The sequence below is a fragment of the Dicentrarchus labrax genome, unplaced genomic scaffold, assembly GCF_905237075.1.
Source record: "Dicentrarchus labrax unplaced genomic scaffold, dlabrax2021, whole genome shotgun sequence".
Classification (NCBI taxonomy): Eukaryota; Metazoa; Chordata; class Actinopteri; family Moronidae; genus Dicentrarchus; species Dicentrarchus labrax.
Genome location: NW_026136709.1, coordinates 20454902 through 20479724, shown reverse-complemented (window position 1 = coordinate 20479724; position 24823 = coordinate 20454902). Strand labels below are relative to the sequence as shown.

Genomic DNA, 24823 nt, shown 5'->3' with positions numbered 1-24823 from the left:
CACTAAGCCCCCCGCTGCAGAGCAAAGCCTATTCCCACATCAAATCCATAAAGTTTACCTTACTTGGGCTTTCACACAAAAAGAACATTTCCCCGTTGTGCCCCTGCAGTGAGGAAACATTGTAACAAACAACCCTGGATTCAAGTTAGTCCCTCTCAAGGGGGCTTTCACACTATAATTAATATGGGCTGCACATCTTATAGCTTAAACCCATAACAGAACCTGAGGAAAATATTCTCTCTAAAGACCCATATTATATAATCTTAGACATGCTTTATTTGTAGGCAGCACACGGGATGCATTTACTGTGTTTTTATTTAATTCTCCTTTTCATCATTAATCAAAAGCGTCATAAAACAGCAGTGTCCGGGTGCAATTTATGCATCAACATGTTCCAGACCTATGAATGGTTTCCTAGCAGACGCATTTAACCAGAGCAACCTACAGTGGGCGAGCAGCTAAGCAGTTTAGCATCTGCTCAAGGACACTCTGACTGGACACTCGGGCGGCCTCTTAAACCACTTGGCCATCCTACTGCAACAATGATAAACCTTTATGCTTTCACTCATCATATGATGGTAGTACTTTAGATATCCACATGATGTCAGTGCTGTAATTAAAAAAAAAAACGTCCATACTGTATTTTTATTTTTTTTATTCATGTAACACTATCTAGTCCTGAGTTTGTGCTTTATTTGAACTCTTCTATGTTGTGTTTTCTTCTCCAGATAGTCCAGTTCTGACCAGTCGGGTGGCCGTCACTGTCCATGTATTGGACATCAATGAGTTCCCACCTGAACTCGCCAGTCCTTATGAGACCTTTGTGTGTGAAAATGCCAAAGTGGGACAGGTACGTTCACGTTTGCTCTCTTCCCTGCCTTTTTCTGTGCACACGTCATGTGCTTGTGGCATTGAACACAACAAATGTTCTAGTGTTAAGACGTGTTGATTTTTCAGTGAGTTGACAACTGTTGATTGGAGTGTTGTTTGTTGTCCAATAGAGCTTATATGGCTTCAAGGTGGTTGTTGAAAACTAGCTTAAGGTGTTAAATTGATTCTGAAAGGTGTGGATTCATATAAGCGCTGGCAGAGAGTCATTGCTTACACTTAGGCAGAAATAAACACTGATTTTGTGGCGTGTGGAGATACAATTCAGTGGTATTTTCTGCTTTTTGGACCCCCATATTACACACATTTAGCTCTCAGATTGATACTAAACACAGGGTTTGTTTCCAGTATTTTACTCAAGGTCACTTGAATAAAACCTTTTATTTCAAAGGAGTTTGCAGAGAACCCTTCAGCACAGTGTATGAATCTAAATCTTGAACTGATTGTGTCATAGAGTTCGATTCAGCTGGAGAAGCAATCATAAAGCACAGTAGTGCTTTGCATATCAGCAACCTAGAGTACATTTCAGATGATATATTTGAGATGCAGCAGAGAATTTGCCTGTGCGCATTGTAAACCACCTGTGCCTGTAAATTAGCCCATTAACTAGCATCTATATGCAGTTAGCGTTCTGAGGGAACAGCTTCTTTGGCAGTCTATCAAATTGCTGTAGACTCCTCATCACATTGAGGATGTTTTGCCGGTCCTCAGGCCTGTTGCAATCAAAACAACGGCTGTGCCCTGCATTTGAAGGCATCACTGTCTTCCTAACATAAAGTTGGCTGTGATTTCTTCCATGTTTTTAGCCCTCAAGATTGAGTCAAGACACTTAGCAAAATGGCCCTGACAACCTTTTCTTTCAATCAGCTGTGTACTACAATGGGATCCGACATGAATGCACAATTTCCTGCCAAAGTTTAGATCATTTCACTTTAGAGATCTGTTTTTTTTTTTTTTTCTGTCTGTGCTTTTGAAGGGTGAAAAAAATTGTTATGTCATGTACGTAAACCTGCCAGTTAGGACTTAAGAAAAATCTGAATATAAATTTGTGTTTTATTTGTTTATGCTACTGGGGCACTGTCAATCCATATCCACACTGATGAAGCAGAATAACTGAGTTTTACGCACTCAATAAATAATAAATACGGAAGTCTTTTCCAAACTTTTACTGTAATTGTTGCTTACAGTTTTGTATCATAAATATTTAAAGCTGCAGAGAAATACTTGGGATTTTAAACCAAGCTTTTAGGGGCTTCAAGGATCAACAGATCTTTACACTCACTTGCACAAAGTATGCCCGGTAACCCTCACCATTCAGCTCTGCAACACGTTGACACCACACATAAAGGATTGAGGTTGATAATCCAGTCAGCTGGGGATGAAATTAAATATTATGGAGAGACTATTATTAACACAATTAGAAAAGTACAAAACCCAATTTCAAAAAAGGCATAAAACAAGACAATTAGATAACTGTAGCCTTTTATTCTGAGGAATTGTAATCATCATGCAATATAAATTTCCTGTATTTAAAAGCCATCACCTTCTCTCCTGCCCTGTCCGTTTATCCTCCCCCTTACTTCCTTACTTCAATCTCCTGATTTTAATCTACTCTTTTCTCCTTCTCTACTCTCTTGCCCTCCAGTGCAGAATATACACTTTTCCCCAGTGTTTCCACAGCATGATTCCGCCAGGTGTTGCGCACAGCCGGTGGATGATAAAGAATTGCAGATCCCCCTCTTGTAAAATCTATCACGTGTCTCTCTTGATGATTATCTGCACTCACACTGCTGAAAAACATACAAACCGCTTGTTTTGGAGTGTATCACGCTGTGGCACAACCTCCCGTAGAAAATAATCTGTAACCAGGATGTAGCCAAGCAAGAGAAGCGGCTGTGTATTTTCTTGTAAATGTGTTGGAAGAGCAGAAAGGAGTCCTGAGACCTTAAACTGAGATTTGCAAATAAAAAAAGTCAAGGCTCTGGCAAAGGAATACAGTAGAATACTTCCTTATTTTTTCATTTTTTTTTTTATCAGAGTCCTCAACTGATGAACTGTGAAATGAGAAAAAGCAACCACAAAGGAATCATAAAACAAGCATATTTACTACTGTGGAGTTCTAGGTATTACATATACTTAGGACAACCAGGGCTATAATGTGTTCCTTGCTCTTTAATGTATATGCTCTGCTTTTTATAATGCCACATTGAAATGCTATCCTACTCAGTCAGTTTGCTATGCTATAATAATTACATTTACATTTACAACATTTAGCTGGTAGTCTTATCAAGCCTAACTTACAATGCAGCTGAGTGGAAAAGCAGAATACACTTAAAGCCATTTAACATATACAATAGCACAGAGTAATAAGCAGTTACAGCAGCCACAGCTCCACTTATGATCGAGAAGAGGTGGGAAGCACTTGAGTCCGAGAAAAGGAACATTTTTTACATGCTAGATTAGAATTAATAGTGTAATTAGAAAATAAAACAAACCTTTATGCTTGTAAAAGGCTTATGCCAAATACTTGCACTGAAGCCGAAGATATTTATTCATTTATTATTTATATCATATAATTCATTATTGCTTGTTGCCTCTGAAACAGCATTTAAAGAATCCTTAGAGAGATCATGTTACACAGAAATATTACTGAGCAATTTTAGAAATTGACAAAAAAAATGAGCAAACTAAACTTTATTATACTGGATACGTTTTACAGAGAGATTTTATGTAGCTGCTGGAAGGAAATGTCACTATGTCAGAAGTGGAAGCATATGACCGTATATAATATTGTTAACTTTACTGGAGCTGAAATAAATTTTCTATAGTTTTTAGAAGAGCTGAAACTATTTGGTTGCTCAATCGACAGATAATGAATTATTAACTGCTTTAACTAATCATTTGTCATTTGTTTAAATGCCAAACACTCTGCTTCTAAAGAGGAAAAAGACAAAAGCTGCAAATCTTTACAACTATTCTAATATGAATACATTTTGGGTTTTGGACTTTTATTCAGACAAAATATTTTTTGGGTATTTCTGCCTTTTTAAGGACAATTAATTGTGTAGTTGGATAGGAAACAAGGGGGAGGGAGAGAGACTGCTGCTTTATGGTATGTGGCTTAACTGCTCTTCCACTGGGACACCCTGCAAAATATCTATATCACTTTGGGCTATGGTAGGGTTTGATAGACATAAGCCATTACTTCTGATTTACTGAAAAAAACATAAATATTGATAGATTAAACGCCAGTGAAAGTCATTGTTAGTTGCAGCTCTAGATTTATTCATCACTAAGCTAATTTGGTCTTTGGAAATCAATAGTATAAAGTGTACAGCTGCTGTGGGGAACACAACAGAGCACTCATCACACCTGGTGTCAGGTTTACTCCCCTGGAGGGAATTTTATTCAAATACTGAGAGGGGAAAGAGAGGGAGAGCAACATAGTCGGGTTGATGTAGTGGGGCAGCAGGGCTGATTAGTGGCTCCTGAATGTGGGGGGATCCAGGGCTGAGGCATCAGGTCTGTAGGATGTCAAACCCGGTGGGCGGGGAAGAGCAGACTGGTAGCACAGCTGGGCTGGCAGGACAGCCGGTTTCAGACAAAGCTCTGAGACGTTTTGGGAAAAGAAGAAAGTATATAGCCGTCAGCAGTCTGGCACAGAGGCGGCTGAATCAGCAGTCTGTGTAGCAGGGTCGAAGCACAAGTTAGTGGTTGGGTGTTGTTCAATAAACACATTTTTTGTAAGTCATCCAGTTTGTTGAAGTGCTGCAGTATGTGTTGGATTGTTCAAATCGTGTCTTTTTCTTGTTTTATCGTAGGTTGTTTTTCAATTGGGAGTTAGCCCTGTGCTCTTAGAAGATGCACTGTAATAGAAGTGCAACATAAACATGTTTTCTCTTTATGACCCTTGAACAAGCTCCAGCAGTTTTGAATTAAGTTAATCCATCACACTATGTGTTGAGGTGATCTAGAAATTCCAACAAGTTATCAATCAAGTGCTCAGCGACTGCATCCGAAACTACAGAGGGAAACAACTCACTGCCTTGTTTCAGCACTGACATGTCTAACACTCAGTCAGTTCAGGACTAGTTGACACTGCTGTTCAATGTTGAATAATTACACATTTTCTGCAAGAACAATTTGACCTGTAGGAGTTTTATTTTTCCTTCAAAGTGAAACATCTCACATCAAAACAGCTACTCAAAACAAAACCTTCCAACTGTGCAAAACCACAGACAGTTTTCTGTCAGTATGTAGTATGTAAAAAAGTGTTACCAGTTGGGGCGCCTAGATAGCTCATCTGGGATCTGGTTCAAATCCAACCTGTTGCCCTTTGCCGCATGTCATCTCTCCTCTCTCTCGCCCCCTTACTGTCAATGTTTAGCTGTGACTAGCATTAAAATAAAAATACAAAATATATATATATATATATATTTTGGGGCTATATATAAAAAAGTGCATTACCAGTCTACAACCAGTGTACCCCATACAGGAAGGACCATTAGAAAAGTAAAACTTAAAGCTGCATTAGGTCATTTTTATAAAAGATATTTTTTGTCATGGTGCTGGAACTTTCACTATATCCTGACAGTAGCACATGAGACAGATAATCTGTGAAAAAATAATGTTCTTCTGGCTCGCTGTAGTGCTCCTAATGGGATTTGCAAGGATTCACCAGAACAAAAGCAACCAATCTGAGGCAAGAAAGATGGTTGATTGTTGAGTCTCATTCCCAAGCCATCAAATACAGATGCTTTGGGAACCTGGGGATGAGACTCAACAATCAACTATCTTCATCCATCCAACCCAAAGTGTATTTATATCTTTCTTGGCTCTGATTGTTTTCTTCAGGCACAGTAGATTCTTGCAAATGCCTGTGAGAACACTAGGAGGAGCCAGAGAAACCAATGTTTTTCACACATTATGTGCCTCGTGTACTACTGTCAGGTAACAGTAAAATTTTCAGCAAATATGACAAAAAAATATTTTTATAAAAGTAACCTACTGCAGCTTTAAAGTAAAAAATCAGACAAGTAAATGTCATTTATAACCACAGGACACTAAGAAAGCCTTCCCTTTTACAATAGGTATAATTATATTTTTAATGTTCTTTTTCAACAGGTGATTCAAACATTCAGTGCAAAAGATCAGGATCTACCGACTGCTGGACAACAATTCTCTTTCAAATCACCAAAGGAAGATATGAAAAACAAGAATTTCACCATCCGCGACTTTGGAAGTAAGTGCATTTCGACAACACCTCCGTTTGGTGACATGAAAAATCCGTACAGTGCAATAGAGCTGATTGTTTTCTCACAATATAGCCTGAGGAGATATCACCCAGTCACACTTACTCTCACAATTTATGCAGCTTCCTCTTCTAAAGCATGGAAACCACATCACTGTCAGCAATGAAAAGCTGTTTTTACAGCTTTACAGCTGACAAACAAATGGCACCTGCAATCAATTACCGTTTCTTAGAAAGAAAGCAGATGGTAAACTGAAGACTTTTTCATGAAAGAAAAAGGGGTCAATTGAGATTACACAAGCAGCTTTAAAATATTAAAATCTTAATAATTACCATCCGATCTCTAATTTGAAATAGGGACAACCACACTCTAAAGATCAGTTATCTGCTTGTGTGTTACTCAAAGTTTATAGTGGTCTCTGTGCTAAAAATAACTTAAATCGCATGCAGTCAGACGTTGTCTCACGATAAGGCCATATATGACACTCTGTAGTGTGCACTGGCCGAGCCCTTTGAAGTCTAACCAGAAAGACGGGTAATGAAAAGTAGGGCATGGCAGGATGAGGCCAGGGAAACGAATGAATTCACCATCCTTGACAAGCCCAGGTCCGAACCTCTGATCCAGTTTTACCTTTTGGACACACCGTCTTGCGGCTTCCTGTCCACCAGAGGCCCTGCAAGCACACTCTCCAGATACAAAGTGAGATCTGATACGCAGGGACAGAAAATACAAACACCACGGGCTCCGCGGACAGGTTCACCAAGAGAGGGGGAGAGGGAGCGCAAACAAAATCACAGTTGTGCACAACATGCAAGGTGTGCTAAAATGCCTGACCTCCTGTCAAGAAAAAGTGCCAGGCTTCGTCAGTGGAACAAACCCGGCCTGACAGGGGTCAGACAGTCTAGCTGTAGCAGACAGAACCAGGCAGGTCCAACCTGACACGTTACCTCTCCTTCGTATATACTGTCGACCTCTATTCCACTCGCCATCCTCACACCTCCGGCTGTCTTCCCAAGTTGTTACCTTTGTGTGTGTGTGTGTGTGTATATGTGTGTGTTTTTCTTTTTTTGATCTATTATCTCTCATTGCTAATCTGCTGTTTCTCTGGAGTGATGCTGCCTGCACTAAGAGATAACAAAATAACAACAGATCCCAATAGTTCTCACAGTGCAGGTAGACAGGAAACACTTTGCAGTGTTTCAGGGAATGATGTACTGGGTGTGGTTAGGCTCTATCAGCTTTTAAAGTAAGTGGTGTAAAATGGTGAGAGCTTTGATAAGACAACTCTTTGATACACTGCAGTTTCTCATCACATTCAGAGTGGATTTGATATCAAACATAAAGAGTTATCAGACATTGAAAAGTTTTATCTATCTTCTCATACTTGGACCTCCAGACTTGTAATGTAGCTGGAGTGAGGTTATACTGGGTGGAATATTTTCTTTTGCCTTGGTCAGAACACCGTCTAACCTGTATAGATCAAGGAAAAGACACTTGCTGCACTACTTCAGGCCTTTCCATACAAGTTTGGTAGATTCTTTTAATCAAAGACCACATACTATTTCAAAAAACCATTGACTGTTTTGATGATTTATTTTTTTATTTTTTGTTGGTTTGTTTGTTTGGCTTTTGATGGCTGATTGCAAAATTATCCCTTTTTCCCTTCTTCTAGACAACACAGCTGGGATTGTGACGAAGCGAAGTGGCTTTAGAAGGCGTTTGCAGGAGATTTACCTCCTCCCTGTTGTGATTGAAGATAATGGCTACCCACCGAAGAGCAGCACAGGCACCCTGACCATCCGTGTATGTGGCTGCGAATCTGATGGTTCCCTGCTAACTTGCAGCGCAGAGGCCATCTTTCTCCCTGTGGGTCTCAGCACAGGAGCTCTGATTGCCATCCTGCTATGTATCATCATCTTGTTAGGTAAGACCTGTTGTCTTCTGGCTTGTAAACATTCTTCATTTTAGCAAAGCATCATTGATAATCATAAAGGGATCAGGAAGTTGTCTGATGTATTTCTTTAGTGCTGCAGCCCCTGATCTAACTTCAGCACAAGGTAACTTCACTCTTGGGTCCAACAGGGTTTGATTGGGATTTTTCACAGTTTAAAAGGACCAGCTTGTTGGACATAGTGGCATCTTGCGATGAAGTTGCAGATTGCAACCATTTGAATACAGCTCAGCCTTCTTTGCATGTAGGAGAAACTACAGTGGCTGCGAAACTCGCAAGAGGTTCTACCTAGAGCCAGTGTTTGGTTCGTCCATTCTGGGCTACTATACAAATATGACTGTTAAAACATGGCGGCCTCCGTGGAAGAGGAGGTATTGGTGATCTTGTTCTTTGTTTCTAGTTTCAAGTAAAATGTATGAGCTTCAACTCTGATATGTTGTTGAAGTGTCCATACCTTAATGTCAACTCGAATAAGCCACCACAGATTTCCTTGACAAAGTAAAGTGTACATTGACATAGGATCAATTTCAGACACTGAGCTTAACACCTGAAATATAAATGTGTATCTAAATGGCCAGATCTATTGCTATTTCTTGCCCTTTTTGACTGCATTCCGACTCAAAATATGCTAAACTGACGGTCAGACCTGGTTTGGCTTCTCTCCAGGAGTGTCTGCAGTTAATTACAGAACCCATATGAATTTGGTCATTCAATGAGACGTTCAAGATTGGAGGGAGGGACGCTTAGCTCTATAAACTAAATCCAATCTTGCTGCCCTGTGGCTGCTTCCCAGGCTACAGCTTTTACATTTCACACAAGGTCATGGTTGTAAAACTCCTCCTTAATTCTCTGCTATTAATGTCCAAACTCATCTACATAGTGGGGAGGAAGTAAATGTAGGTTTATGGCATCATTTTCTGAATTATGAATATGGGATGGTCGGTTGTTAAAGAAGTTTCTATTTTACAGTGGAAGTCAAGGGTAGCTGTGACCTTTGAATTGAGCTGTATTTACATTCCTCTATCTCTCTCTAATATATGGTCCAACAAGGAATCCACTGATAAATTCTTGTTATGCCTCATCATAAATCCTTTTCATTACCTTCATGAATGTATTCATGTTAAATATCAGCTTCAGTTTCATTGTTTTATATGTGAGGGAACATAAAAGCACACAGGCGATTGTAGTGGTGTGCTGTAGAGCTGTGTCGGTGTGTTCACTTCATCTGAGAAGAATGTCTTCAAAGCCCCAAGTCAACTTGCCCCCAAGGCTGAGGCTGACGCCAAACTGTCATGCTGTCCCTGAGAAGGGAAGTGGCAGAGAGAATCAGAACTCACACTGAGAACATTTCCATAGAGCCACTTAGTTCCTGTGCAGGATTTGTCAGGATGACCCAGTTGTCGTGTGAGGAGAAATGATGAGGTAAATTAAACTGCCCAGCACAGAGGCTTTAATCTGTATTGCTGTTTCTTCCAAACTGATGTGGATGGCTGTATCCAGTGACAAGCTCTGTTCAAGTCTGATAATAGCAGATTGTTGTTGAAGTCTACATAGGTGCCACTGGGGGGAGCTGGCACACTATACACAGGCAGATAAAATCGCTTGGGAGTGAAGGGACACAGAAAGGAACTAAGATACAACGAGGATGAAAGGAAGAGACCTATTTAAGGCTTTTTTTTCAGTCTGAATGTATTTATTGGACTTTCATGTGATTGATTTCAGTTTTACCCTGGCCATTTCTTTCCCTCCTATATGCAACTGTATTTTGAAAACCCAGAGGAAGAAAACATATTGTACTGCATTTTTCACAAAGGAAGACAGGCTGCACTGACAGGAGAAAGGGAGAGAAGGAAATTTATTGTAGCATTATGTGTTGAAAATCACGCCATGTACTACAGTGTCTGAAATGTGTAAAACCTCAAGCAACCTCTGAAGGCTTGCGTGCTACAGCAGTAAACCACCTCTTTGGGTATATTCTCAGTGGTACAATTTTACCCAACAGTGTTTACACTTCTTGTGCTATCTATTATAAGTATGTAATGCTGGAAGCACACATTATTTGCTTTGAACCACAAAAGCAAGTCCCAGTAGACATTGATTATGTCTAGACATTAGAACTGGGGCCACATTTGGATGAAAACGTGAAAATGAGTAGTTTCAAGGATTTCATTCACTGTGTCTCAGTGTGAGGCAGATTTTAACTACAAAATCTAAATGCAGCTGAAACACAAGTTAAAAGTAAACCAGGCATCTCAAATACGGACATCTAGAACTTGAATATCTAAGACTAGAATCCAATGTGAGCGGCTCTGTGAGACTGGACTTTGCCACAGTGCTGCTTTGAGCTTAATGTCAACATCAGCATGCTAACAATTCTAATACTAAGTGATTGTTATCTTTACCATCTTAGTTAAGTAAGCATGCTAGCATTTGGTAATTAGCACTAAACACAAGCACATAGGCTCATGGGGTCAGCTGATGGGTTATTAGTTTTGCAGATATGGGGCTTTAAACCAATGTCTTTGTGAAATGAACATTTTAATCTGCTGGAGCTGAAATGTCAGGGGATCACTAAAGTCATTACAATTCATGCTGAGAGGGACATTCATATCTGTAACAAATTTCATGCTAATCCATCCAATAGTTGTCTGGACATTTGACTAAAAAACAAAAATGCTAAGCTCATGGTGGCGACAGATGACATGAGCTGGAAGTTTGAACCATAATATCATAACATCATTTGACATACAAATTACCAAAACTATGCTTACCAGGGTACAGTGATATCATCATTTTTTTCCCCTCACAGTAAATGTGTTTAAGGCTTAGTAATGTGCAGTGTTTAACATGTAAATTTCTCAATTTGTTCCCCCAGTCATTGTGGTCCTCTACGTGGGCTTGAGGCGGCAGAAGAAAAAGGAAACCCTCATGTCATCCAAAGAGGACATCCGGGACAATGTGATCCACTATGACGATGAGGGAGGCGGGGAAGAGGACACACACGCATTCGACATGGGGACACTTCGCAATCCCAAGGTTGTCAAAGAGAACCTGTACCGCAGAGACGTCAAACCTGAGATGAAGAGAGGTCCAAAACCACCAGTCTCTCAGGACAGCGCAGACATCAGAGATTTCATCAACCAGCGTCTGAAAGAGCATGACATGGACAACTCAGCCCCACCCTACGACTCCCTGGCCACGTATGCCTATGAAGGCAACGGCTCTGTGGCCGAGTCGCTCAGCTCCATCGACTCCCTCGCCATAGACCTTGAGGAGGACTATGATTACCTCAATGACTGGGGACCCCGCTTTAAGACACTGGCAGGGATATTTGGGGAGCAGTCAGAAACTCAGTCGGACTCAACCACCACGGAGAACACACATTGATGTTATTCACAGACTCAAAAGCAAATATGTAACAATGTTCTTTTGGTTGGCGAAACACAATGTTTTACCTTGGTTTTCCTCACGTTATTAGTTTTCATCTTTTTTCAGCTCACTGTTTTCTATTTTATGTGGTACCTTTTGCCATGCTCAGTCCCAAAATTGTAAAAAAACGAGGGAAAATATGATAACATGATTAGATGAGCAAAGCAGCCATTCAATTACCTTTCAATTGAATGTTGTTTCTTGTCTTACATTTTGTTTCCTCTTGGGGAATACGCATACACATGGAAATGTTGTCATTTCCTAGAACATCCTTAAAAGTGCCTCAATATAATTGTTCTTTCACTTGCTATTTCATGCCACATATCCAGTGTTGTTCTTTAGAACCCCATAGGTTACGTTAATCCAGTCGACATACTGTGCTCTGACTGGCCGAGGCATCTACCAAGACCAATATCAACTCTGTGGGGACAATGAAGTGGCCCAAGTTTGGCCAAAGATGTTTTGAATGTTATTTATTGTTATATTTATTTATTGATTGATTGAGTTTGATTAGATTTTTTTGTGTATTTATCTATTTATCTCTCAGTCATCAATCTGTATTTTTTATTTTTGGAGACACTCGAGGAATTTTGTAATTAAGCAAGGCCCACATGAAAATGTATGTTTCTGTTAGGTGGGTCCTGTGAATAGACTTGTACTAGAGTTGTAAAAAATAAATTAGGGCTACATACTGCAGTTCAGTCATGTAATAAACACATTTTTCTTAAATAAACCACACTTGGACAAAATCCTTATAATTATTTAGCCCACATTACTGTGTGTGTGTGATCTATTATTTTTTTTAAATTGTGTGTGAAATGAATGCATTGGCATTACATTTGGTGCAGATATCCATGCTGCCCAGCGGATGAATCCTAATGACTTTTGGGATCCCCTGATTTTTTATTTCACACCAACAGCGGGTCAAATTTATTAATTATCCAGTTAAATATGTTAACATCTACCAGATGGATTGGCACAGAATTTGGTACAGACATTTATGGTTCCTGGATGACTTTGGTGGCATTTTATATAGAGCCACCACTATACATGGTAAATATATACTTGATACAAATATTCATGTCTCTCAATGAATTGTTCTCTGTAGCCCCATCATCAGGTAAAACTTTTCCAGTATTTTAGTATCCCATTAGTCTGTACCTTGTGTTTAATTCTAGTACCTAGCTCTTAGCATTGGGCAGTGAAAATCTGAAGAAAGAAACAAAAAAAGACATGTATGTGTGCACAACAGAAACCTCTGAAACCTCTATTCTTAATGAAATGACACAATGTTGAAATTGCACACATGAACTTCTGTCCCGTATCCCACCAACAAGATAGCACAACCTTCCTGGAAGAGAGAAATTACTTTACAGTTGATTGGGTTTCTTCAGACAATTCAACAAATAAATGCTCTTAAATAGAGTGTTTCCGGATTCAACTAAACATCACCAAGCTGAGGACAGGCAATCACGTTGTTAGAATTACAAATCACACCGAGACTTCAGCATGGTATCAAAATGCCCCTATTTCCTCAGTCATTGAATAGAGTGGCTCAGACCCTTCTTGCCATGGTCTGGTGACGACAAAATGGAAGGTCTGGATGAAAGCCAAAGCAGTCAGTGACATACAATGCAGAGCCTCTCTACCAATGGATGTGAAGTGATTTCCCTTTCTGTCTCTGTCTATCACATCCAACAGGTATACTCAAAGCTGAGCTTCAGTAAACATGTAGTGATGTGTTTGAATGGACATTAGGTTATCTATGACCCTTGCAGGCAGCAGGAATTGCAACAATAGCGTGACATAGGTTCACTTCTACACCCTTACCATCCTTTTGAAAACAATCTAGTCACATTTTTGAAAAGAGAGATGAGTGAGTCGGCTAATTAGAGCAGAGCCACAACAGAACAATGTAGCAAAGAGGTGCTACAACAACATGTGGTCATGCAAACTTGCCACAAAACCTCTTTTTAGAGAAGATGTTGGAGTGGTTGGTTTCTCACACTAACCACAGCGATGGCAGATGAGAAAACCGTCACACAAATTATTCTTGTAGTGCTCATATGAGGTTAGAGGGGCACTGACAAATAACATCTTCCACAGGATCAGAAAACTCCTATATGGGTGATTTGGAAGGCAATTGCAAACTGTGTTGTAATAATGCAGCTTTGTATTTTGTCTTTTTGTGGCTTCATAACAAAGCATTGGGTTGCAGAGTTTTCCTCCAAACCTTCTTGTACCACTGTCCTTCATTCTTAACATATACAAGGCTTATCATTTTGTCCAACAATTTATTATTACTCCTTTAACCAGTGGGACCTGTACTTTTTCTCTTTCCTAGAATTGTGAGTGTAGTGCTATAATGCTCAGTCAATTGTAGGGAAATTATAGGCTCCAGGTTTTCCAGTGTGAATATGTGCAGTTCTCCTATCAATATAAGTTGAATTACTTTGGGTTTTTAACCAACCGAGAGACTTATCCTGTGAGATATTTCTACTCTATCGGATTAATTGGCACCAGATTTGGCACAGACATTAATGGTTTCCGGATAATAAATCCACATGACTTTGGAGATCCGCTGACTTTTCCTCTAGCGCCATCATGAGGTTGACATTTGTGGTCCTGAATCAAATGTCTCAACACCAGTTAGATGGATTGCCATGACATTTGGCACACACATTCATGTCCTTCTCAGGATGAATTGTAATCACTTTAGTGTTTCTCTGACTTTTCATCGCCCTCATCATGTCAAAATTTCAAGTTTAGTTCAGGACAAAATAACTGTAAAAGTAATGACCTCATCAGTCTCAGCTGCTTTTTTTTTGTGTACAAATGAATGTTAGCATGCTACCATGCTAAACTATGAACATGGTAAACAATTAAACACCTACTTGTGCTACACTGTGAGCATTTTGGCATGCCTATATAAGCATTTAGTATTATTTTCTAGATTTTGTATTAACTGTTGTTCAGACAAAGGAAATAATTGCAAGATAAACACACTGGGAATGTGTTGTGTTTCTATAGACAAAGCAATAAATAAAAATTAAAAAACAATAGAGAGACAAATCAACAATGAAAATACTGCAGCTGCAACCGTGTGTGGTCAGTTCGGTGAAAGTGATTTTTGAATTGATACAGCAGACAAATGTCATCACTAAACACTATATCCCCCCTGCCGTTGCCGTGTGGCCTTTCCCAAAACACACTATTGCCATGGCACTTGTGACTCACCCTGTCTAGTGGCACTCGGCAGCATTGACAGACCAAACAGAGACATCAGCACTAAGAGGGAGGAGTGATGGGTGTGGGAATGAGGGGGCCGCCATCCTATGCATAAACATGAGAGAACTGGCACAATCTATGAAATAGCTCAGGGGAGAGCAACCATTACCACAAGCCAAAGCAAAAAGAAGTGATGGCATTGATACTATTTATGTTGGATGGGGTTCAACCGTCTCTGCCCCAGCGAACAGCGCTGTCCACTCATTGTTTAGTCTCCTCTCCAGCATTTTACTGCCAGTACTCCAGCATGAGTAGAGTGACTGTAAAAATCAAAATATCCTCTTCCTTGCAAGTCATTTATCAATAATTTCATCACAATGACAAACTTTATTTGCCACAGGAAATATGTGGTAAACATTTGACTTTGCAATGTGGGAAAACATCACAATTTACAGGGCTTTCAAATTATGGAAACATTGTTTGGTTGTGAACCAAGGTGTTTACAGCATTCAATTTCTGAGTCACACGAGTCTGTGCAAGCATAGCTGTCATGATTCAACAAAGACGAGTTGTCACAGCGCCTTTTGAATAAACTCTTCTATTGTTGTGGGCACTGAACAATTTGCTTAGACTGAAATAAATGAATACACAACATCACCTAGACCACTCTCTGTTATTACTTTTCAGTTTGCTATGGAAACATGCCTGAGTTTCTAATGAACCCCTGTACTGCTCACTGCTGCGGTTAGGGATTATAGTGCTGATACATATGGGTGCTGTAATTAATATCAGTCACTTTGTATTATTCTGCATCTCATGGTTTTTTTTCTGAGAGTGTTTATGCATATGGAAATAAAGCTGTCACCACCGCTGCCGAGTGCTCTCTAAGCTGATAGGTATGCTTTACAAGAATGTGCTGATCTTAGTGTGCATATATTTGTGGCCACTAACCTTTGTTTACCCTTTTAATTATGCAGCAGCAACAGTGACTAACCTTGAGACAGTGGCATGTAAGTAAACAAAACAGTCATTATCACACTCTAAGAACATGTTTACTGAGTGTTAAGCAATGATTAAGACATTAACTGATGGAGAAACACCAACGGTTGTTTGCCTGGGCAGTTTAAACAGAGTTGCCAGTTTATTTGTCACACATGGGTAATGGAAATCAAATGTATTGAAAGGTATTACATCTTTTTAAACTTAAAATGACTTTTTGTTGACACCATGTCTTAGAAGAATAGGTCAATTTGAAGGTCACAGTTGGTGTCGTGAATTGCATTGTTTTGGTGTCAAAACCCATTTGAGTCAAGGCGGTTGAAAGTTACACAGTTCTTTGTGATTGCGATTCATATCTGATTCTGCACTGCCAATGACACTATAAAGTCCTGATACATGTGGCTCATTTATTCAGAATCATTTTAGAAGTCTCAGCAAACACAACCCTGTCTCTGGATTTACGCCAGAGACAGGGTCGGAAAGAACAGGGTGAAAAAGTCAGCCAGTGAATAAAAAAGCATCGTATTTTCCCTTTGAAGGTATTACATAAAAATTAAGCTGCAAAGTAACTTTTTAAATCCATCCACAATTTTCAGAAGCATGTGTGAAAAATTGTGAATTCCTCTTATGAAGTGTCTTTATTTTTCCACTTGTCACTGTTCTCCAGTAGCACCCTGATCCCTAAAGAGTCATGAGAATCACTGTAATGCATTATTTTTTTCTTTCTATGGAGCAGAAATGACAGAACTGCTAGGGAACACATCAACACTCACATTAAAACTTCAAAACTGAGCAACTGAACAATTAAGAATAATAAAAAAAGAATAAAAGAATATGGGTAGATTTATTTTTCAAATATCAAATAATTCACCAGCTAGATTGCATAGTTTTAGTTAGTCACATAACATATGGCTGTTAGTTAACTATTGGAAATAGACAAAATGAATATTTACTGGAGAGAAAGTTATTTATATCAGGAACAAGAAATGCAGATTAAAACAAGTGAAAATTAAAACAAAACAGAATTCATTGAAATAGTACTCATACCCTCCATATGAAAATGAAACGTAATACAAAAAAACATATTCTTAAGTAATATTTTGTAATGAACATATCAAAGTACAGTATGTTCTATGCTGATTGATATTACTGCTGCAGCACAGATGAATTAAGCATTAAATGCCACAATAACTCAGCATGCAGCTTTTACCACACTCCAGCTCTCACTCATTCTCTCATGCTTTAATATGGCAATGACACACAATATAAGCTGAAAGAAATACAACATATTTTCTATTGTCAGTTAACATGGCAACCCAAACAATTCACTCACCTTTTCCCTCATTCTCAGCCGCCCCATGATCTGGAGCGGGAAATGTATTCACAACCCCAGAAATAGTCCTCTTTTAGACACCATCATCTTTATGAGTTCATTAACTGAGTAAAAACAGCTTCTCTGTTCACTGCTGAATGAGTTAAGGGCCGTATGCTCTGTGCTCTGTTCAGATTAAACATGTAGACATGGCTTGAACTCGTTCCTCTTGCAATCGGTGTGCTTTACTATCAACAACAACAGACACAGACCATTTCCTACGCAGTAACAGTCCCAAGGGACTGTGTGTGTGTGTGTGAGTGTTATTTTCAAAAGGCAGTACCAAACAGGCTGCGCAGCCTGGTGAAATACAAACGTGCATACTATTACAGAGCCAACTACTTCTTAGGTATAGAGTGATGGGTCTCATCTAAAGGAATATAGGTCAGGGATGCTCTGTCTGCAGTCAGCCTCTTCTTAGACCACTTTCATTGTGTTTATGAATTTATGATTTTTATTTTTTGGCCAAAGGGCCAGCTGCTTGCCTCTGCAATACCCGAAAATGGCTTGATAAAGTATAGGATTATCTAAGGATGTACACATTTAGTGTGTTTGCAGCAGTTTACGCCAAAGTTTTTAGACTGTTCGATATTATTCCAACTCATGAGGTACCAAAGGACCACCAAGATGATTTAAAATGCAGCTCTCAGATCTCCTCCAGCTGCAGTGCCGGTTGTGGTATCTAAATACAAATGATATGAACAAAGTACAGCAAACAAACCCAAAATGCAAGGTCATATGGTTATAAAAAGGTCGATATCCAGTGGGCAGCACTTACTCATGCTTGGAAAATGAACTGAGGGCAAACCGCACCTTTAACTGCTGTGAACACCAGTTTGTTTTATTATCTGTGTCTGGGTTTTGTGTGTGATTTCACCTTATTGTCGTGGCACCCAATTTGGATCTGGGTCTGCTGAGAGTGAAAGCTTCAAGAATATTGAATTTAGCAGAGCATCCCTGCCTGAAGCTTTCTTCTATGCACTGCTGGTACAGTAAATGATTCAGCGTGGAAGACCCTGATTGCTTGAAAAGATTTGACCACAGATCTGTGAAATTGAACAAATTACTGATTAACACAAAAAGCTCTCAGAGAGTGCATACCTCGCCGTGGCTGCACAATCCTCTAAAGTCCGTTATTCTAATAAAACAGGGAATGATGGGATTTGTTTAAGGATGACATGTCCAACAAAATGTAAGACTTTGACATGTGTCGGTTCACTTCCTGTTTCTTACTGAAAGATGGCCATCATTATTCTCTAACCGTAACCGAGTCGTTATTTTAACCAGTTGCTACAAATAAAAGGTTTTGGCAAATAATAATATTTACAAGATTATTTGTATGATATTTGGCAAAGACTGTTTATAATCTGTGAGTAAAAATTTAGCAAAAGGTACAGACTGGTAAAAAATATCTCAGTTGTAGAGATGGGTCTCACAGTTCAGGAGTTATGAGCAAAAACCTAAATAAGTAATGAAATAATTTCCACAGTTCCCAAAAAGCGGCCATTATGACTTCATTAACATATTTTTTATTGTGTGAAAATATTAATTATTCATAAAAATGTATTACATCCTGTTCACAACGATCTGCAAATGAATGGCGACAAGTCCTGCTGAAATCTCAATACACACTCCTTTTTCTGCGCTGGTGGTGAAACAAATTAATTCAACAGAGAGACAACTGGATTCAGTCAGCGACATCCCCCTCTGCCTTGAAAAGACTTTCTGTACCTTTCCTCACAGTCCTTCATGTTGATAAGCTTCCGTGTTGTCTGGCAGGTTTTTCCATAGATTGTAAACAGTAAGATTTAAAGTAATAACACCTTAATTTGATTCAACACACAGCTGACATGTTTGTTTGGCTGCATCTAATCATAAAAGGTCTATTTAGGGCAAGATACTACAAGTGGTTTCTATACATGGCACTTACCCACTTGATTACTTAGCATTAAGAAAATATTTTTTTCTTTTACCAGTTTTCTGAAATTGTATGTTTAAATATGAAAATGATTCACTATCTAATTTTAACTATGCGCCAATTTGCATACATTTCCAGAAGAAAAACATCAGATAAAGCCAGCTTCAAGTTTCTTGTTTCATGTGAGTCAAAGGCTTATGCAGAAGAAATATCTCTTTACTCATAAATCATAAAATACAGCCATAAAAAAATGAATGGTATATGAACAAACCTTACAAAGCTTCAGAATGTAGCTAGGAATAAAACTGAAAAGCTTTGTGTGTGTAAGAGTATGTGAAAAAACTGAAACAAATTTGCATCGCAGTGCAATTCATTTTACAGTTACAATATCTAATCAAAATCTTGGATAGCTGATATCCAAAGAGTAGCAAAATAAACACTTAAATGTGTATTGTGGATGTTTTCTTTTCTTTCTATTAGTCTTAGGCAGGCAAACTAGCCCAAAATCTCAAAATTGACCAGTGCATGAAAAACTATGTTTTTGCCTGCCATTGCTGGCCTTTAATAACATCCCACCAATCTGCTAATTCCATCCTACATACACTGAGGCCACTGAACAAAATGCAAAAGCACCACATTCTATTGAAAAGCAACCAAAATAATATCTCAACCATATAATACGGTGTAACGACGCCTGTGATTATCCCTGTGCTCTGTGAAATGGCACCTTGGCCACCTCTATTCAACTCTGGGGTGAAACACAGGCGTTCAGTCTAAAGCTCCAAGCTAATGTAGTTTTACAGCCCAGTCTGGGAATATAAACAAGCTGGGATGGCTGCTGATGACATTAACTCTCATGAGTCTCTCTGGGGAACAGCAAGAAAAAGAAATACAGCAGCATGAGGTAATACATATAAAACTTTCATTCATTTTTGTTGTTACTGTATCAAGGTACCTTTACTCTAATTGTTCAAAATTTACACACAATATTCCACTATTGCACTTTGTTGAACAATTACTATTTAACATGGTTTTCTCATATTTTTTGTGCTTTTACAAAAGTTCAAATTTGAATGCAGAACTTTTACTTGTAAGTTGAGACTGAGTACTTGCATTGTGGTATTTTTATATTTCTTACTGAATTGAAGGATCTCAACACTTCTTCTAGCACTGCTTGTCATCCTGATGGATTTTGTTTTCAAAAAATATCCATCAAAAAAGATTTCTCTCATGCATATTCAGTGGAATTTGACAGTTTTAGATCTCAAAATCATCTATGTAATTCAGTAAAATACACAGTATAGAGCAACTAACATGCAAAATGAAAGGAAACCCTGAAAAAAGAGTGAAGAAACATTATGAATGCAGATGCTTCCACACAGGTCCACTGCATGGTACAGTTAAGCAATTAATAGCCAGTTGTGCTCTGTGGCATGTATAAAAAGCAGACCCAGTCAAGCCTGATTTTGTATCAACATCGTAAGAGGAAACGATTTAAGTGAATTTGATAGAGGGTTCATTGTTGGGCCGCCGATAGCAGGAGCTTCAGTCAGAAAACTGCTCAACTGGCTCGTGTTTCACTAAGAACAATGACTAAAGTGACATGCATTTAGATCTACGGGAAGGACACCAGCAGCTATGATAGGGAATTGTGTTTAGCAACCTAATGACTGTGATTCTTGTGCATTAGTGCGATATGTAAGGAAAAACAGAAGAGAAGCTCTTCCTCAGGTGAATGTCAATTCAGGACGTGATCGGACTGTCAGCAAGAACAGTCAAGTACTGCAAATCAATACAAAGTTTTTCTGAGTGATCACCTTTATCCTGCGATGAAACATTTCTATCCTAATGGGATTGACAATTACCCCATCCATAGGGCAAGGGGGGGTGTCACCTAATGGTTTAATGAGTATGAAAATAATCTCACCACATCTTAATCCAAGTGAACACCTATTGGGTATTTAGGACTTAATGGTGTTCCATCCCTCCAGTAGAGTTCCAGAGACTTGTAGAATCCATGCCAAGGTGTATTGAGGCTGGTCGTGCAGCACATGATGGCCCAACACCTTATTAAGACACTTGGTTGGTTTTTCCTTGAAGTTGTCACCTTCCTCTATATGGTATGCATAACAATCATTTATTTCAATAGTTGTACAGTGAGGCATTAAAGATTTGTTATACACACACACACACACGGTCACATTAAGAAGTTTTCTGTAATTGTCTAGTGTTTATTATCTTTATATCCTTCTGCGTGTCCTTCACTATATACAATACTGGTTTGCATCATCACTAAAGACCACATCTATTTCTTTTACAAGCAGTAGGCTAATGAAAAGAAACTAAGTGATGGCAATTCACCCTGTTACATTATGTCGCTAATGGCTGCCTTCCCCAATATCCATACAAAGACATGACAGGTTTGCTTTTATGCACTGGCTGCTTTACTTGTTGGTAGTGACATGATGTTCCTGTTGTTCAGACAGTTTGATAATAGTAATTATGTCTTCATCATTCAGCAGTGGTACTGTAAGTGTGATGAACAGATTTACCCCCCACCCCATCCCCCACTTAGGAGAATTTAATATTTTACCATTTAGTAAATATTATTGATTTACTCTATTAAATATGGGCAAAGTAGGAATTTGAGGCCGATATTTGAATTTACATTCATCTAAAATTAATTGGTATTGACTGAAGATGCTGTCATGTTTCTTTTATAGTAAAACTTTTTATTTATTTTCCATTTTCCTTTCATCTGGCTCTTTTTGATTTAATGGCCTTAAGGAGGTTGCAACAAATGTTTCATCTCATTCCACCCTATTTCAGTAGCTTTACTATTTATGTGAAAAACTAGAATCTCTGTGCATAGATCTGAAAGGAACCTTAAACATTATCACATCCATGTGTTATTCCAGGGAGGAGCTGAAGTCCTGAGGTAATGCGACAGATTTTGATCTGCATGACTCCATCTTTTGTAATATCTATTTGACCTTCATAGTCAAAGATGGACGCCATGAAGTCTTAAGATTTATGCTTTAAGATTCTTGTTGCCTCAGTCTGTGTTCAGTGCAACAAGATTCAACCACACACTTCTCTTAATCCTGTGCACCAAAGAAGAATATCTTCAAGGGAGGCCACTGCGTCCAAGTGTATTTATTAATTTAATCTCTTTCAATTGTATGCATCTGTTGTTGTTTCTATGATGTTTTGTTATTTTGTCATTTAGTCTAATCCTTGTGTTTTGTGTCCTTATCATGACTTTGTTTTTTGCTACTTGTTTATCATCTCAGTTTAATCTCTCTTTTTTCCCCCTTTTTTACATCCTTCTCTCCTATTTATTGTCTTTGTCTACCAGAAATACACACTTGGGTGTCATCACACTTCTGAAACCTTTGCAGCATCTGAGATTTGGGACTGCTCCAGTGAAAACCCTTGCTGCCACCTATTAATGAAAAGACAGTTCACCACCTCTGCCAGGAGAGATAACTGCTTTTCTGTGTCACTGGCAGCGCTGCTCCGCTAACACTAAATAATTAGCTTCTTGCAGAAAGCAAGTGATCCAGGAGTGTTTTAGTTTTTGAGAATAGGGTTGGCATAGGATTATAGGCTAAAGTTAGAAATGAAAAAAGGTGCAATATTTCTTAGCACGGGGAAGCTGTATACTGAGAGACTGTGAGAAAAGACAACTACCTTCATACACAATGCAGCATAAAGGCTTGGGTTAGTATTTGGGTTGTATTTGTATTTAGGTTCGGGTGGTAACGATTTTTTCTGTGTGAATTGCTCTGAGAGGCAGAAAATACCAGCAGTCAGTGGCACAAGTTCAACTCTAATGACTTTGCCAAAAGCACCTACATTGCTGAAATAGAAACTCGCCAAGAGAAAATGAGGAAACTCATTACCCATGTCAGTTTTGTTCACTGATGAGAAGCACACTTCTCTAACTCAAAAACTGCCAGCGGGGAAGAGGGAATAGAAGAAAGAACATACGTAGTAACCCTGAAATTGGCCACTTCATTCAGGTGTAAGTGCGGACGGTTACAGTGGAATTCTGTTCTGCATGATGGAACTTGTATTATCACTCCAGCAAAAAAAGGATGAAGCTAATTCTTGATGCCTAACCAAGATTGTAATCAAACCCAGCAAACAGTGTGTCCTCTGCAAACTACCTGACTCCAGACACTAGACTGAATAAGCAAACGTTTATGTTGCAATTGTGGTTTCATTGCAGAGCTGTTCTGAAGTCTGCCAAGTCAAGTCCAAGCAACCCTTCAAGTGATATTCTACCCAAAGTCTAAACACTCACTTTATAGTAGCTTTAAAAAGTTTTCTCATCCTTAACAATAATTTTAATTTATAACCACTTTTATTAGTATTTCTGTTTGTATTGTCACTGTTCCTCTAGTTAGTTGTGTGATTACTGTTGTAACCAAACTCCAGTTCATGTCAGGCTCCAGTTTAAGAGTGAAGACATCATCAACTGTCTTTAACAGTGTTCAGTTAAATTGGAATTATTTAGTTTTATCTCAAAAAGCTGTCTTAATTTTCTGACTGTAAGCAACATGTTGAATGGTGTCATTCCACAGGTTTGAGGTTTTAAGCAGTTGTGGTTAGTTTGCACGCATCAGTTTAATGTACCACCTGTTTTAGCTGCAAACCATGATGCACTTGGTTTGCTGTACTGTACTGTAGTATGTATTATCTGTGCTTTCTTACATTTATAGCACATTTATATAAAAGTTCAGGACTGAAAATATTAAATTGAAATTATTCACACAAACTGAAATGTCATTTGCCCCATTTGTGAGGATAATATACCGTATGCCAATTATGATAAAATATTTTTCACCAAACTGCCCTTACTTTAGGTCTCACATTCAGTTATAAATATGCCATTTCTATTCTTTAAAGTACAGTTTGACATTTTCTTCCTTAACAGAAGTATGTTTTCATAATAGGAGTGGCGGTTATAGTGCCATTTTTAAAAATTCATGACATTCACATTATGCATATATCATGCATGAAGGTATGTGTAAAACATAAAATTTAAAACAAGTGTAACCCAGTAGATAGTTTATCTCTATAAGTTTCATTTTATTCTCATTCTTACTTTCTGTTCGCTAAAAAAATGTGTCAGTCAAAGTAAGGTTGCTTAGCCTTGGTTCTTATTGGCTGTATCAGTCGATACAGACATCTGATTGGAGAGAGGAATTAAGTCCCACAAAAAGAACGTGGTTAAATTAAATTAAGGCAACCTTGAGACGACACGTAGGAGAAGAATTCTATGATCTGTGTGCCAGGAGTTAGATGCTTTTGGCAGAGTTTTGGTGAGTTAAGTTTGGAGTTTTGCTAATGCGGCTAACTATAGTAGCCCGTGCTGTCAACACATGGCGCAGCAGCGTGTCTTTTCTTTTCTTATTGCTGCTATGTTAACTTGACATTGTATCTACTGTTTTGATTTTGAGATTAAATATTACTGAAAGTTAAAGCAGTATATCTCTGCTATAAAATATAAAAATTATGAGTCGTAGCAGTCTTTTACTTTGATGGTGTATAAGATTATTTTTGCACTTTTGTTTTGTTAGTTAATAATAATAATAATAATAATAATAATAATAATAATAATAGGTAGTGTTTAAGACTACTGGATATGTGTATTTAAGCTATAACCTTGTAAGAGAATATGAGGTGTGTAAAATCCCTGATGTGTTGTATTCAGGTCATAATTTAAAGAGACAATGTGTTTATTTCACAATTTAAAGAGTCAAATGTTAACTTGATGT

The 24823-nt window shown here is 38.5% G+C and overlaps 1 protein-coding gene across 1 annotated transcript in view; it reads left to right on the top strand.

Annotated features, from left to right (window-relative positions):
* LOC127369695 (cadherin-12-like) overlaps positions 1–12253 on the top strand; it is a 98140-nt gene extending 85887 nt beyond the window's left edge. The window contains exons 9-12 of the mRNA XM_051411305.1: positions 729–850; positions 6013–6130; positions 7813–8064; positions 10967–12253. Coding sequence (XP_051267265.1) covers positions 729–850; positions 6013–6130; positions 7813–8064; positions 10967–11478 — 1004 coding nt within the window. The 3' untranslated portion in view covers positions 11479–12253. The remainder of the gene's footprint in view (positions 1–728; positions 851–6012; positions 6131–7812; positions 8065–10966) is intronic.
* Positions 12254–24823: the final 12570 nt, after the last annotated feature.